The 17,905-nt window shown below is 38.0% G+C and overlaps 1 protein-coding gene across 7 annotated transcripts in view; it reads left to right on the forward strand.

The window, feature by feature from the left end:
• ETV1 (ETS variant transcription factor 1) overlaps positions 1-17,905 on the forward strand; it is an 87,245-nt gene that overhangs the window by 52,908 nt on the left and 16,432 nt on the right. For all 7 annotated transcript variants that reach the window (XM_072964910.1, XM_072964916.1, XM_072964912.1 and 4 more), the window contains one exon: positions 2,046-2,293. In XM_072964910.1, the coding sequence (XP_072821011.1) occupies positions 2,046-2,293 (248 nt within the window). The remainder of the gene's footprint in view (positions 1-2,045; positions 2,294-17,905) is intronic.

Genomic DNA, 17,905 nt, shown 5'->3' on the forward strand with positions numbered 1-17,905 from the left:
CACACTTGCGGTTTCTAATGAGGCGCATGTGTTTGATATGGACCAGTCCTCAGCAAGGACCAGCTGGGATCAGGTTGACTCGTAAAAACAAGTGGCTTGATTTTTTTTTTTTTTTAAACAAAGCTTTTTGTGGAAGTATTATTAACTTCCTTTTAAGGCTTCACAAGGGAGCCGATTTCTTATTTTAACTTCTAGTTACAATTTTCTGATTCACTCCTTGACAGTTCTTAATGATAATTTCTGTTTCTTTTTTCGGCTAATGAAATAAGCAAGAGAAGGGAAATGAATGCAGTGCCAGTCAGCCTAACTGTTTTGCCATATCCGAGTTTCTAAGTTTATTTTCTGCAGGTGTAGGTGGAATTTCAGTGTTTTCTGTGGCAACCAGCAAGGCTGGAGTTAAGTCACGGGATGGAGGGTTCTTAGAAATGTGAAAGCAATTGCTCTGCTGGTTTTGTTTTTATTTTTGTTTTGCTTTTACCTTATTTTCATTTAACATCGCCAAAATTAATTGTTAACTTTCCTAATTAAAATCTCAGGAATGCTTTTAGGAGGGGAGCAGGGGAGTTAATAGGCTTCCATTTGCTCATAGAAATGTCGGATAGGTTATTTGTAAGCACTCGTGGGCATTTTTAGAGCACTTTTAAATCTTTAATTAATCGACATCTTTGTGGTGGGTCAATGATATTAGGATGAGAAATGCAGAACTGAATGATTATCTGATTAGCCAATCAGTACACAGAATAACGAAGAATGATGGAGCATAAAGACTCACCCTCAGCCTTCTGCCGAGTCCTTAGAAGTCCCTCATGACCTAACAGCATGACTGTCCCAAATCTATGGAATGCATACATCTTATTTCCATCTTTGGAGGTCTGCTGTAATATTTTATGCTTATTTTTATCAACATGATATTTTCTTTGAAGCAGTTAGAAGCCAGTGTGTTCTGTGCTGCTGTTTGACCATAAAGAAGTGGTCTTTTACAAACAAGCCTGGATTTCAGTTTCTAGTTTAATATCTCACTAGGATACAATGTTATTTCAGACAATGTTGAAGATTTAAGAGTCCTGCCCATTTGAGAAGAAAGTCATTCCTTTCTTACATTCTTCGTAACTGATGGTAAGGGAAGGAAAACCAAGGAGTAGATTTTTATTCGGTTGATTTTTTTATTTGTTGATTAGTTTGGTAACAGAATTAAAAGAGCGGATACAGTTTGAGATTAAATTCTATCTGTTTTTTCTTTCGTTTTTTCTTATATGTGATTATTTGATATCCTCTTACTATGGAAATTTGGTAAATGATGTAATTGATTGAGAATTGGCCATTTGAACTGTTAGGGTGTGTATTTTTTGAAAATACTACACTGCTCTCCTAGCCCTGCTCAAGGCACATCTTTAACTTTTTATAAAAATGTACTGAAATGGTGCTGAAAGCAACTATTTAGAAGGGGAACACAAGGCATACTATAATTAAAAAGCACAGTGCTACTGACCCAGGAAGGAAAAATCTAGTCTTTGTTAAAGATTTACAGTCCAAGTCAGCTGGTATCATGTTCATTAACTAAGCAGTTAAAAATCGTCCCAATATGTTATTTTATTTTTTTCCCTTTTTAAAAAATTGAAGTATAGTCAGTTTACAATGTGTCAATTTCTGGTGTACAACATAATGTTTCAGTCATACATATACAGACATATACTTTGTTTCATATTCTTTTTCATTATAGGTTACTGTAAGATACTGAATATAGTCCCTGTGCTGTACAGTAGAAACTTGTTGTTTACCTATTTTATATATAGTAGTTCATATCTGCATAGCCTGAACTCCCAATTTCTCCCTTCCCACTCCCGCCCCCACTGGTAACCATAAGTTTGTTTTCTGTGTCTGTGAGTCTGTTTCTGTTTGGTAAATAAGTTCATTTGTGCCATTTTTTTAGATTCCCCATATAAGTGAAATCATATGGTATTTTTCTTTCTTTTTCTGTTCTGCCAATATTTGAAAGAATATTCCTTGTTACCATTTTGTTTGAAACATGCTCTCTTATTTTCTAGATTTCGCCGCCAACTTTCTGAACCCTGTAATTCCTTTCCTCCTCTGCCGGCAATGCCGAGGGAAGGACGTCCCATGTACCAACGGCAGCTGTCTGAGCCGAACATCCCCTTCCCACCTCAAGGCTTTAAGCAGGAGTACCACGACCCCGTGTATGAACACAACACCATGGTGGGTGGTGCGGCCAGCCAAAGCTTCCCCCCTCCTCTGCTGATTAAACAGGAGCCCAGAGATTTCGCATATGATTCAGGTAGGCCCATGCTTGAAGTTACGTTTGAGGTAGCTTTTCACTTGCTTGTCAGTTTGACGAGTATTGGGCTCAGACTGGGTGACTCCTGATGATGTGTGTGTGTGTATGTGGAATCATTCTGATTTAGGCCTTCTTTGCACCTTTCTCTCTAGGTGAAGGGTTGGCCTATCAAACCACTTTGGCATGAGCTGACCGTTGCAGTCGTGGCTAAAAGTGTGGTTAGGAGAAAAGTGCAGTTTATAAAATCAGGCAGGCCCTCAGCCCAAGAGAGGAGCATTTTCCTTCTTTTCTTGATTCTGGGCTTCCTTTCCATTTTGCTCCTGCAGCACTATTGAATAACAACGTTCACAGAAATTAATACTCTTCTGTATTGGGTAATTTATTGCTTATAACTCTTCGTTTGTTTGTTTTTTCTTTGCTTGGTGGCCCAGAAGTAAGGATTTGTACATACTAGGAGAGAAACAGCAAAAATATAGACTTACGGCTTATTCATAGAGCTGAGCTCTAGTCGCACTAAGCCAGAAAGGCCCCACAAAGTAGTATATCAAGTAATATCAAGACGGAGAAAGGGGGTTACCTGAAATTAGGGAGCATTTAGGTCTATGGCTAATGTTACCACCAAGTATGCCAATATTTGACCTTGAGAGCTCAGAAACATTACTTAACTCATCTGTGCTCATTTTTTCCTGTTATAGTCTCAAAATCAGGGCACGTGCTCTTCCGACATCTTAGGACATTTGGAAAAAATGTCAAAATAAAAGCCAACACTCAGAAGACGGAGACCAGTTACCTGCAAAATATTAACGTTATTGTAACCGTGGTCAGCAGGTGGTTGTGGGCTTGGAAACATTTGAAAACCATGTGGCTTCCTTTCATTTGGATGCCAAGTTACAATGTTCTTTATGAAGGAACTATTCCTCCTCTGGGGAGATATCTGCTGAGGTTTCCTATCAGTTCTAATTGATGAACAAAAATTGTCTCCTGGTCTTAAATTTCCATTACCTAAAATGACCTGCTTTGTTATGAATTGGCCTTAAAGCTCAGCAAGAAGGAGCCTAAAACTGAGAGTCTGCCTCTGGCCACTGTTTCTCATTGGGCAAAAGCTCCAGGAATAAAGAGGAGTTGCCCACTGGGAGGCCATACCTGCACTTCCAGCAAGCGTACCAGCTACCCAGGACCCCCGAGTTCCCTGCCCAGCCAGCCCTGAGTCCACTTCCAGGGCCTGAGCTAGTTCACTTCGGGCCTGCTTTCCTGTGGGCAGAGCACACGGCTCCCATGTGTGCCTCTAGGTCCAAGGAGGTGGCCCACGGGCAGTGCTTGTGGGAGGGTGGGGATGGAACCTGGACGTGCCCAGATGCTCGACTCATGAGGCCCCCCTGGTATGGAACAGTGTGGGCTGGAGGGGTCAAAAGAGAGGCAGGAGGGGTGTGGGCTGAGGGCTAAAAACTGGAAACTGGCTCCACGTCATCCTCCTTCAGTGCTCATCTTAAGAAATTTCCCGAACTTGTAGATTTGACCTGGCCTTCCAAGTTGTTATGATGGCATAATTTCAAGGAATGGGAGGAGAGACTGTATTTATCAGATTGTTTGGCTGGTTTATAATATTAAACATTGAAACATATGATGTGAAGGCCTTTGTTTGAATGCTTGCCCCAGGCCCTGTGGTTTGGAGACCATTCGAAAATGTACCATAGTGGTTACAGCGTAGAACCTTCTCTATTATTGCATAATTTATGCCTGTAATTAAGAACACTACACTATGATGGGCTTTATTATAGAGAGGATTCACTTTTCTCTCTAAACTTCTAATCCTGTTAACTAGTGTTCTCCTTATTCTCCAAACCACATTTTCACTTGCTGCACAGTTTTTTTGAATTTACTGTGATTTCAGGAAACTTTACATGGAAATGATTTAAAATAGCCCAAATAATTGGTTCGAAAAGATTTGTAGGTCATAGCATTTAAAATGTGTTCTTTGTGTGTTCTAGAAATGTTTTTATGTGTATAACCTGAACAACATGAACAGTAAAAGCATTTTCTTGATTCTGTAGTTTGCCACATATATAAATTCCCCTCATATTTATGTTGTATATAAAATTATATGTAACTTGGTGTTGAGGATGTGTAACTTTTCTTGAGACGATGCGAACCAAACAAGGAAAAGATTCAAATAGTACAATGAGGGCAAAAAAAAAAAAAAAAAAAAAATTGGAGCTGGCGCTGTGAGGTTTAATTGTGTTATTTGTGGGCGATACGTAAAATGATATTCTGAGTCATTCGCTGTCTGACCCTCAAAAGCACGGATTCAGTCACTTACAACCTGAAGAACATAGTCCATGCCTTAGCTCAGACTGCTATAATGAAAAATGCCATCCACCAGAAAGCTTAAACAGCAGACCTTTACTTCTCACAGTTCTGCAGGCTGGGAAGTCCGAGATCAAGGTACGGGCAGGTTCATTTCCTGGTGGGGCCTCTCTTCCTGGCTTGAAGAGGGCTACTTCCTCACTGTGTCCTCATGTGGCAGAGAGAGAGGGAGCTCTGGTCTCTCTTCCACTTCTTACAAGGACACTAATCCCACTGTGAGGAGCCCCACCCTCATGGCTTAACCTCATCCTAATTACCTCTCAAAGGCCCCTGCTCCAAATACCATCATATCAGGCATCAGGACGTCACCGTGAGTGTTGGGGGATATTCAGTCTGTAACAGTCCAGTATCTTATTTTCAAGGTGCATAGGGCATGTCTTTTGTTAAGTTGCCATATACCTTGCAAATGACTTGTACAATACTTGTTTAATATTTGAGAAGCTGTTCATTTATATTGCTTTCTCTCCTCTAAATTGTATTTCAAATTGCTGAAGTTGTACACCACCTTTGAATTCTAATTTCAGTGTTGCCCATGAGATACAGTTCAGAGGTAGATCTTCTGGCTGTGGCCTGGAGACCTGTAGTAACTGTGTAACCAGGGCCTATGAAAAATTAATCTGTAGGTATCAAAATATGTTTCACTGGCCACCAAATTGCTGTAATTAAGTTGACACGTCTGTAAACGTCATACACTGCCGTCAACGAGTCTGATCTCCAGATGCTTTGTTGCATTGTCATTCGTTCTTTCATCCTTGCTGAGAGCACATTAAATAACCTTTTTAGGAAATCTAGTGTTTTTATTACCGAATCACTGAGTTCTTGGTTCACTGACCGATGTTGAACAAATAGCACATTAGAAAATACCTTATGTGACTTAAAAACAATGCAAAAGGCGTTTCCTAGTCTGTTTACTTAGCATCTATGATCTAAAGGTTGTCCTTTCAGGAGGCCTCTAGGACTCTTTATTACTTAATTTCGTATAACATAAATGTTGTGAAAATAAAAGCAGCTTTGTAAGTGAAAAGGCAACATGATTATGTGCTAATAAAGCCTGACATTAATTATGACATGGGAAATGGAAGGTCTATTAGTTATAATTATAATTATAGGAATGCAATTTCAACTGCTGAGTATTTAAGCTAAAAAACTGCAAAATATTATGTTAGTAGAGTAGAAATTTTTATTCAGGAAAAGGGAAAAAAATTTGGATCAGAAGACACTGAGGGGATAAAAAATTGATTATTTAGGGCCAATTTGGTGCACCAGTGCAGTGGGATTATGATGACCTGATGATACTAAGTTCTTAGCAGCCCCATTATGTCTGTTGTTATTTTCCTTCTCTGTTTCTCTAGCCTAATAATGCTTCAAAGAGCAGGACACGGGTTTTTTGTTGGTTGGTTGATCTTTCTTGAATCCAACATGGTTTCCTCTTTTTTTGCCTCTATGGCCAAGTGGCTACATAAAAAGAGTTGAACAGGCATTGAATGTTTCGTTTGAAGTGCTGTGTGCCGTGCTCGGGCTTCCATAAAATCATGGCTATCTTCTCAAGATCATGCTCACATATGAGGTTTTCCACGTTCAGAATGCCCAGTGAGGTACATATTTTAGATACTCAGAAAAATGTATTTCATTAGAGATGGAGATGTTTGTTGATTGGTCGTTTGCTTTGTTTTCTTTTTGGCTTGCTTAGGGTAGTATTTCTAGGAGGCTGGGGGGCCCATGAAACTAAAGTTTGACTCAAGAAAATATCAGAACACTGCGTTCATACACTTTGGTGTTTTCACTCTCAGGAAATTATCTTATAGAATGAGAGACACACGATGAATGTTTGGTGAGGGGGAATATTATAAATATAAAATAATTGAATGATAATATAAGTTATGGCTCTCTAAATCAGAAATATTATACAGTCATTAGAAGTCAGGCTTTAAAAAATATTTAATAAAGTGAACACGTTTTAAAAAATCATATGTGTAAAGCATGACTCGTGCAAAATAAGACCCAGTGTGAAAATCCTGTGGTTATGTACTTCTGGGATGGCCTTAGAGACGGAGGGGAATTAACATGCGAGTGTTAACATGGTGGGTGTCAGGTTCATCCCTGCACTGCGCTTGCAGTCCCACCATTTCATGCTGTTAAGTTCCCTTTGCACTTCGGGTGTATCAAAAGTCTTAACCTAGGAGTCGATTGGAGGGACGAGGCATTAATAAGGTGTTTTGAACCCTCAGGGCCTATTCTGTTACCCTAGTTAGTTTCAAAAGATGCCTCCAGACCATGTAAAGAAGCAGTTTAACCTAGAAGCTGGGAATGAAGAGGGGAAAAGAGAACTTTCAGGTCATAAAGATGGTTTCCAAAACAAGTAAATGGGAGAAACTGTGTCATTGGAGCTTTGGGAAGAAGAGAAAGGAGACATAGAGGGGAGGGGAGAAAGCTGACATCATATTTTCCTAAGAAAATGTTTCTATATTTTTTAAATTGTGTTTTTAGGGCCCTTCCTAAAGGGCTGATGTACTGATGAGGGCCTCTGTGAATTTCGAGGCATGTTACGTTTATGTGGTCATAAATGCTAGCATTATCTTAAATTGGGAAATGGACACAGATAGCTGTTCACAGACTCATGAATCTTTAAACTCATGAAAGCTCTTGGGGATCACGTAGTTCAGACTCCTCCTTTACACCCTAGCTGTGTGGATAAAATGTCCAGGACTCATTCGAGATAACCTACCACCATCTACACAGGTGTGAGGGGAAACAACCCAAATGAGAACCAAGATTTTCTTATTCTTAGCTTAGCGCACAATTCACAGTCTGTCTTACTATACAATTGTCCCAAATAAATTCACAATTTACTAGATATATTATTGATCCTTTTCTCACTTTTTTGGACTGAGTATTTTTCTAGGTTTTTTAAAAAATTGCACTGTGATCCGGGGCAATTTGCATTAAATGCATCTGTGTTGAAGCCTAAGGTCTGCTTTCCTAATGTGTTCGTCTCATATTAGTCTCCAAATTTTCTTCCAATTGTTAGGTGCTCACTGTTGTAAGATAGGAAAATATAGAAACTCAAATGATATTTAGGATTAAAATGCATTCTATTTCCTTTTTAAAAATATACCATAAACGGTCAAGAGTTGAGATTGTCCCTGAGGTAACTTTTCCTAACAGTTCTTTCAGAAAAGGCTGAATAATAATTAGAAGGAAAAGCAGCAAACCAGTGGCCTTTCCAGCTCTAAAATCCTTTGGTTATATGAACCTTGAGTTTGTCTGAGCCTTCTTATTGGACTTCACTCTTTGTTAAAACATTTGCTATGTTGATGGCTTAAAATTTAACGAGAAGTCATTTTCAAACTTTGTCAGCTGAATCCATTTTTCAGCAGAAAGCTTATGAGTGAAGGACTGCAATAAATGAAACAGATAGAAAGAAAGCTTGCATTTGGAAAAGTAAGATGGGCCTTTTCTGTCTTCTGTTTTTAAGTCCCTTCACTTTTGACCCAAGCAGCCCCTACCAAGTTCTCCACACACTTCTTTATCACCTTTGGACTTTGATGAAGGCCAATGGACTAAACTTTCAGTTTAGAGAATAATGATCTATCCTTAGCATGTATAAAAATTGTGTGCTGGCAGAGAAATGGTGAAATAAATGCAGAAAAAATATTGACCTCATGTTGAAGATGTTGAAACTAGGAATATGTTTAACATTATTTGTCAGAGATGGCGCACATACTCACATAGGCCCAAGCTGGCGCTTTAGTCCTAAGAGTTAGACTACTCTGGGGTGTCTGATGTGGCAAAAGAAGATTTTTATGTTGTAAATGTGATCCTGCGTTTTGCTGTGTGGGCGGGTGCTTGTCTTAATCATCCGGCAGACGGAGAGGTGAAGTAATTCCTAATGCTGCTCTTAGTCAGTGTTGCTTGGGATTCCCCTTCCAGATTTTATAATATGGTTTTAAAGTGAGAGTTACAGGATGAAGCCAGTGGGTAATAGAGCAAGAAACACATAATTATTTTCTGTAGCCGCATAGGAATATGAATAAATAGTGCTTTCTGTGTTTGCAGATGATTTGACAGGGTCTCAATCAACTGACTCAACCTGTACAAAATCTAAACAAACAAACAAACAAAAACCCCCAAATTCAGAAGGCTAAATGTACTCAGTAGTTTATCCCTAAACTACGATTACCATGGTATATTATTTTTTAATGGTTTCTCATTATTTATTTCCTAAGAGGAGACATGTTTTAGGGACATTGGCTTCATTTATATTTTCTAATATATTTTCTTACATCCTTTGTGAACAGTTGAATTATACATAAGTAAACAACCAAAAATACTGTTCAAGAAATACAAGGAATGCAGTTATTACAAAAGGAAATTGTTGAAAAGGCTAATTAAAATTGGATTAAAAAAACATAAAGTTGGATAGAACAGAGAGGGTAGAAATAAGGCCCACTGATACTTGTTTTGAACTTCCGGACCTGCCATAAACCAACTTCATCCTTTCCAAAATGGAAGGAAGACCCCATGATTGACAATAACTTTCATTTTTTTTTTAATTTAAAATAGAGCATTTGGAAATATTCAGCTTTACTTCATCATTTTTACTTACATAGCTTTGAACCACTTTGAAAACTAATTCTTGAAAGAATACTGAATTTTCTTTAAAGCCTTGAAGAAAGAATATTATTTAGGAATTAGTAATTCAATGTACATTCACTTTTCAGTGGTCTTGCTCTGCTCCGTATTTTCCTTAGATGGTAGATTATAGAATTCCTTATCATCTCCCCACTTGGCTGTGTCACGTGTTTTAATTTTAGTTCGAAGTTTAATATGATGGTAACTTTATTCTCTACCATTTTATTTGCCAGGTATTAGATATTGGAAGGTAAATATTAAATTATCATAATGCCGTAGTAGACAATCCTTCCCACCTTTCAAACCAAAGACCATGCAGTTTTCATGTTTGTCCCCATTCCTTCTTTTATCGTATGGTAGAGACCCCATGAGATACTGTTTAGAGATATATTCAGGGCTTGACTGCCACTGATTCCCAGTCTGGTCATTGGAAGAAAGAAGTGTTTCCTTCCCTCTGGAGCCCAGGACCAAGTTACAGATGGCTGATAGAACCCATTATGTATTTTAACAGTGTTTGGTATGGGACTGACTTTACAAATCATTCTCATAATTGCCCTTTTTTTTTCCTCCTAAAAACTCTAGATATTTTTAAGTATTACCATCTTTAGTAATTTCTAAGGCAGCAGTGATTATGGTCCCATGAACTCTGGCTTTTTGTACCTGATATTTAACACTCCCAAAGGCCAAGCCTTGGCCCTACTCCATTACTAAGAATCATTTGCTTATGGCCACATTTTTTCCTGAAACATGGTGGCTCATTTTTTCCTCCTCCTAACTTTAAAACTATTGTCCAAGAATTTTAAGTAGAGGATCTCTTGGGAATGTAAAGGAATGAGCTATCGATCCTTCAGGAAATGTTAACATTCTGTTTCTCTAACATCCAAAGATAAGTTTCTTTTACTGAGCCAGTGATTTGTGGACTAGTAGATCACTTCATCTCTGATTTTTAGGTGCTTCATTTGTGAAAAGTGATGGTGATGTCTTTCCAATTGATTTTGTTATTATAATAGAGGTCATGGATTGGCTTCCCAATTTGACTTCGCTTTCTATTGCTTAGCAGACGTCATATGAGTTTTCCTCATTCGGTGCTGAGTTAAAATAGCAAATCCCCCAAAACAGTACTTTGGTCCACTGTATCAGTTTTTCTAAGAAATACTTCAATATGCTCTAAATCTACAGTTACAGTAAGTGGCATTGGCTAGTGATTTGATTTGAGAATTGAGACCAAGGTCTGGATTTACTCTTTGTGCATTAACACAGGTCAGATGGACAGGGACTGCATTTTAAGTCAGTAATGGAAGGCTGAAGGCTGTCTTAAACCAATCATATCGGTCTTATCCATGACTGATTGATCCCTAGGGGCAGAGCCCTGTAAGCATTTCTCTTACATGAATGGACTCTACAGAGCCTGGAGTTTCATTCATAAAATGGAGACTGAAAGGAAGCGCACATACACACGCACATACACTCTTACTCGCTGGAATGTCCATTTATACAGAGCTGAAGGGTGTAGTGTTCCATCAGCTGCTGCCTTTGCCAGTTGACTGGAAGTAATGATTAATGCTCATTGGTCCCGCCTGCGTGTAACCTGACACTGTTTATGGCCTTGCATGCTCCTAATGTATAGTGAATGAGAAGACAACATTCTCAAATCAGAAACATAAACAGGAACTGTGGGTCTGAATTCCATTCAAATATGTCATTTCAGCCACACAGTGTTTGTCTAACTTGGATTTTACAGGCAGGAAAGGGGGAAGGGAGGGATAATTTGCTTGCGAGTTGTGCTAGCATGAAAAAAGGAAAAAGGGAGTTAGAAGGGGGAGGGGAGCGTACTATTTAGTGTGGGATTTTTAGCTTTTTAGAGAAAACAAGCAGGATGCTTCGGCCCAGAACTGCCTGTTTTGAGTGGATGAAATGAACACACGACTGATTTCCTATGTGCTACGAAGATCTGGAATTAAATGAGACAGTTTAAGGAGGCACATTTGAATCTCTCCCCGTATGTTTCATAAACGTGAGCAAGAGAGGGGAGATAAATATTATTTATTTTTTAAAGTATATGTTTGAGTATATGTTTTTAGGTTTAGAACATTGTTATAGAATTTTTTTATACTTAAAGCATCTCTATACTCAAATGACTTAACTACTTAACAGTTTAGAGGAAAGGGAGACTTCTTATTTCATAAAATATTTTTCCCTAACATATGCATAACTTAACTGAATCCTTTTGGAGGAATTTTTGTCAGATTAGATAGATGATTATTATTTTTAGTGTGTGTGTGTGTGTGATTTTTCTATTGTTTCTAATACAGTCTGGAAAATTTTACAGAGACATATTCACAGATACATATAAGAAACTGAAAGAATGACATGCACATGTCATTGTGATTTAGTCGCTCTTTTCCTAAATTTAGAGAAGTGTCTGACTGGTCAGTTCTGATAGCCCTCCTCTTCAGTGGGTGGGCCTTCGCAGTTCGCTGTTTTCATCCACATGTTTTTGTTATTCTTAGCATTAACAAAAATAAAACCACTCACTTTGCATAACACTGGGAACGTTTTACTGAATCTTAGACTGGATACCTATTCACTATCAGTGTCATTTTGAGCATGTTTTATTTCCTCTTCTGACCTCAGTTTCCTGATTTATAGAAAGGGGCAAATTATTCCTCTACCCTTTGGGTTTTCATAAGGATTAAATTGGCTACGTTTGTAAAGTTACTGATACAGTATTAGGGGTGCAGACAATTATCATAAGAATTTCTCTTGGTAGGATTTTATCCTAACTTCTACAGATTTCCTCCAAGACTGTTGCCAGCCGTTGAATAAGATGCCTCTCTTATTTCTAGTATTTACAGGTATGCTTGGGTACTAAAGGGTAAGACAAAGAGAGATTTTTATGTTAAAACAATCATCCTGTGCATGGCCCACAAGGCACTGTACCATTGTGCTCTTTCTGACGTAGTGAAACAATCATAGTGAACTTACTGCTAGTATTATTCATGTTCAAAGCAAGTAGAATACATCGTCTGAATATTGTGGTGACCCAAGGAGATATGAAAGTGAGAGGACAAACGATTCATGCTGATTTGGTTTCAAATCGTGTAAATTGCAAAAAAAAAAAAAAAAAAAATCATTAGAACTTCCCCTCTTCAGAAATCTTTTGTGGCCCATTTTGGTAGCTAATGACATCTTTTCTCATAGTTTCTTTTAAACTTCTGTTCATTGTCAGAATACAATAATGTCTAATGGTCAAAGTGACAATTGCACTTACGTTTCCTATCTGTTCAACTTTATTTTTAACTCTAAATTAATAAAACCTTCCACAGACTTATAAAACGTACAAAATGGTGAGCTGGTCCTTATTTATGCAGGATACTGTCTCCCCAAAAGACCCAGATGCTCACAAGAGAAGTCTGTAGTTTCTTAGGTAAAATTCTATACTGTTATTTCATGTTATTGTAGCCTCTAAGTTTTAAAAGCATCTGAATTCAGATAACTGCATTACTTTTCCCCCCCCTCCAAGATTTTGCAAACACTATTCTAGGCATACAAAGACTAACATCGTTCTCTTTCTGTCCTCAAAGTCTGTCAGTAGTGGATTCAGTACATCTGAGCTGTGGCAGAAGAAATATCTCTGCAGATTTTCATTATTTATATTCACAGTACTAAAAATCCTAATGACAAAGCTCCCATCTAAGTGTGAATGAGGTAATACTAAATTCATCACTCTCTTAAGATTTCAGCCACCTCCAGCCTTTCCCTCTTCACATGAGGTTCAGTAACTAAGACGTTGTATTCACATAGAGCTTTTGTGACTGACAACAAATAGGTCTTATAAAACTGGAGTTTTTTGCCATCACCCATGCTTCAAGTAAATTCAGACATACTAACACAGGGCCTTATTTTTAGAGTCAATTACTTTCAGGTTTGTTCCCTAATAGAAAGATTGTCTGGGTGTAAAAGAAATCCTTACATTAGCATCCTTTTCAGGAAACTTCATAAAATACAGTTTTCTTGATTAGCTACACAAAATCTAGTCATGTGGCAAGTGGCAATGCAGAGGGAAAAGACACTACGCTAGTTTGTGTGTGAATGCTTTTGCACTTAAATACATCTTCATGAAGCTCATGTTTTTTGTGCACTCTGGAAAACCTTTGGATTTTGAACGTTAAACTGTGAGTTGGCCAGGAAATAAGAGGAAACAAACAAAAGAATGAAGTTTAAAACAGATAAAATTGAGACGGGCTCTGTCATAGTGATCATCTTTCTTGAGTGAGACTGATGTCATGAGTTCTTGGTACAAACAACTCATTATTTCTTTAGATGATATGTAAATGTTTTTGCAAAACTTGTTTAGTCTCCTTTGTTTACACTGAAACACACACACACAAACACACACACACATATACACACACGAGCACATTTTTCATCAGTTACCTGTCCATGTCAGATGTACGTCCACACACACATTTTGGCCTTAGTCTTTTAATGTCCCCGGTTTTCCATGATCAATGTGCAATGCACAACATTAGGTGGATTTTATCTTGTCATATCACCTCCTCAAGGATTAAGGGTGTAGTCAGTCCATCTTTGCATTGCACACTCACATGAAAGCAAAATTACATCAAAATACAATATTGAGCATATTCCTGTCTTACTGGGCTATCTCACTTACTCTCAGAGATTTGAATGCTTCATTAAGTATCACACTGATTATTTCTATAGGAATTTAACCGCAAGCTTCAAATCAAAGAGAGGTGCTTTTCCACCTTTGTTTGGAGTTTACAGTCTGAAGTGTCTCCAGGTTTGTACACTACTTGATAACAAACCATCTCAACAAATTGTAGGGATGTCTCATACGACTGTGGCAAATGGTTTCTCTCTGGTCTGGCCTGTTGTAGCTCCTAGAAGCCTCAGGCAAAGCAGGCCCTGAAGGAAAGGGAACCTTCATCCTGTACCACGCGGTAGCACGTATGCAAATCAGAGAGGTGCCCAGCAAATTCATAACTGCACTTTGTGGTCAGACCCTTGGTAAAGCCTCCCAAATCAGTATTATGTTTCCCAATACAGCTTTTAAGTGCAAGTCAGGAAACAGAGAAACCAACTGTTTAGTTTCATACCTGCATATCTTAATCTAAAGGAAATTTTAACAGCGTTACTAAGGGTGAAGATTAATCAAATCAAGCAGTTTGGGGTGTTCGTTTACTCTTTTTAACTTCCCCTCCATTGACTAGAGCATTAAAATAACAACAGTGCTTTGCTGCTTTGAATTTCTGCAGCATGTTGGATCAGCTTTCATCACCATGAACTCATCTGTGACAAATTATAGGCAGTTTAGTTTCCGCAAGCTTATTGGGCCCCATACTAATGCCACGTTGTACAGCTCTTTGATCCATAAGTTTCAAAATAATAAGAAAAAAATCCGTTAGCCTAAATTAAATGTACGTAATTCAATTTACAGATTGAATTTAGAACTTTGTAAACTAAAGTCACTTAGCACCAAATATCAGGGGTTAAGAGTAAAAAATAAGCTCAAAAAAGAGACCTCCAAATGTTTTGAAAATGTAATCACACTTCTCACTTAAACCTTATAAATCATACATTTATAAATCATACATTTATAATGAATTTTAAATCAATGTATTTTAAATGTCATAGGTTAATAGGTGGATTTGTGAAGAATAGTACTAACAAGCAATGTTAACCATCTCAATAGATACGTGATTTCAAAATAGCAAATTAAAATACAGAAATAATTTTGGTACACAAATTTTTTTAGTCTTAAGCACTGTGTTTCCTGCTGTTTAAATACTTGTGAAGTTCACTTAAAAATAGACTGTTATGGATAAGAAGTGCCATACCTTGACTCCTCACTGTTCGCAGACACTGGGCAAATTGTTGCCCGTGGCTGACCTCATTCGGACTTCCGACAACCCTTTGAAGGAAATCAGCATTATTCCCATTTTATGGATGTGGAGGTTGAGAGTTAGAGATGTTAAATGACTAATATAATGTCATGCCCCCACAAAATATCAGACCTGAGATGCAAAGCCGGGTCTGTTAGATGACAAGGTGCACGTCTGTAATCACTGTGCCGTACCAGTGGTCCTAAGGCTATAATTATGGACGCACATAAGGGCAGGGTAAATACATTGTCATCCTAACATCTGTGCGTGGGTTAAACTACAGCTTATTATTGTTGCTGAATTATCTAAGTTTTATTTCATGTGCATAAACGTAAATGAATACACGTGAAATGCTTTCGCTCCCTGCTACGAAACACTTGCCTTTGAAGTCACCGCGTAGCTAGTTTGGATCTTAGTTGAGCATTTAGCTGAAGTTAAATTGTAATGCCAAACTTCATTGGTTGGATTTTTTATTAGATAAGGTAGAAATGAAAGCAGCAGGCAATTTAATTAGCAGTAATTTTTCTGGGCCAGTCATTACTTTGATGAACTTCAGAGCAATGTTTATGGCTCCTAATTAACCATGTTAGTCATTTGATTGAATAATCACTTTGGAAATGTTTCTACAATTTGATTAGAGTCTGACCCACTCTGATAGTCATAAATTAACTGATATCACTTTAGGATAACATGACTTTAGTTACTTTAAGGGAATAAACTCCTCTTAGCCATATTTTTTCAGGCTTCTCTGGACCTTAGAAAGGACACCGATTTTAAGGATAGACTGGATTTAAACAATGCTGGCCAAGTGTCTCAATTTCAGGAGCGTGATGTTAATTTTATTTACTCTGGGGTGTAATAAATAGCATTAAGAACTGGCGTAAACACAAATATATCCTCATCTGTGTATTTTTTTTTCTCCTAAATTGCTGTTCAGTGCCTTTTTTTCTTGGAATTTAGACTACAAGTTGGGCCTTTGGAATATAATGGAGGTTCTGGCTTTAGCCTTATTATGAGTCATTAATTTATTGTGACTTAATTTTAAATCAATAGAATTTGAATATCATAGATTAATTAGTAGAATTTGTGAAACGTATTGTAGAGAAAATACAACAAAAAATAGTCAGCCAGGTCAGCAGCCACATGAGTGTCGGTGAAGTTAGCCATCGAATCTTGTCTTTGATGTCAAATGTCTAGTTTTCCAAGATTCTGCTTATTTTGTATTATGTTGGAGCACTTCTGTAAGCTGTTCCTTCGACTTGGAACACTGGGTTCCTCAGAAATGCTTGCGTTTCCTTTCTTCCTCTTTTCCTCCCCCTCTGGGGAGGGAAGGGCTATGTTTAGTCACACTTACGTGTAATAGGGTTTAACCTATACGTTTTCCTCTCGCTGCCTCTCGAGCTAGCCAGCTGTTTTTACAGCCACACTCCAGCTGGGCAGCAGTCAGTAAAAGTATTTTGTGGCGGGGTGTCAACACCCGTACAGCAAAATGCCTGCCTCTGAGCAGCTGGTAAGCCGATGGCAGAGTCATTAACGCACCCTCCCTTCCCGGCCCAGCTGCGTGAAGGACCTTACGCCTTGGCGAGAAATCAAAATAAGCTTAAAAATTAAGTTGAATTACCATTGGTTAAAAAGTTGGGATAAAATGGATTGCTAGCTGTTTGATAACCCAAAAGGTCAACTTCACGGCCACCCTCTCATAAGCCCTGATAAAGGCTTAACCCTGCCTTTTGAGGGTCAGAATTACAAACCACATAATACTTTATGTAAAGAAGAGACATGATGTAATAAAATGTTTGATAATGAGTTTTCTACTACGTTCAGCTGGTGAGTTATGGATGCCTGCATACTCTTCAATGTTATTGCTGTTAGGGATGGCCACTAAGATATTTCTGACTAAAACTACATGACATAAACTCTTTTTCTGTGAAATCATATCTCATATTTAGGTTTAAATTCATCACCAGGCACATTTTTGGAAAGTCAGATGGATTTAAAAAATGGAACATGCCAGACCAGGAAAGGATACTCTCTGGGCCAAATAAATAAATAGTGCTGATTTGTCTATTACAGCATGAACGTCTACAGATAAAAACGTCTACAGATATGAAGAGTTAAAGGTCTTTAGATTCCAATTTATTTAAATGTTACTACTTGTTCAGAAGTCATGTACTTACTACAAGTGGTGGAAAGGAGCACATATTCTTATATTCAATAGCACACTTCTCGTATGTATTTTACACATTTATTTGTGTTTATGTTGTTTTAAAACCTTTAGTAATCCATACAGAAGCTAGGATCAGCTTCATCACATTTGCGCATTCCTTTGGAACCTATGTTACATGCAGGGTTGGGCCCAGGTTTGTGGTCCCGCAAGCTCGTAAAACTTGGGGAACCTTCTGAAAGAAAAAGAAAATGAAATGACACGAACAAAATTAGGTATAGGGTCTCAGGAGGACTCTTGCAAGTGGAGGGGCTTGAGGTTGAAACTTCATTGTCTTCACCGTGACTCAGCCTCTGGTTATGTGAGTGAACTTTTATATTCAGAATCAAAGCCCCTCGGGCTGTAATACAGTTTAGATTGCATCTAACTCAGCCCTTTATTTTATATAAGCTTAGACGCGAAATGGCTTATCTCAAGTCATGTAGTTTTATTAGTAGTAAATAAAGAACTTGAATTTTAATCTTTTGTCTCCTAATGTCTATTTCT

This window comes from Vicugna pacos, chromosome 7 (genome assembly GCF_048564905.1).
Source record: "Vicugna pacos chromosome 7, VicPac4, whole genome shotgun sequence".
Taxonomy (NCBI): domain Eukaryota; kingdom Metazoa; phylum Chordata; class Mammalia; order Artiodactyla; family Camelidae; genus Vicugna; species Vicugna pacos.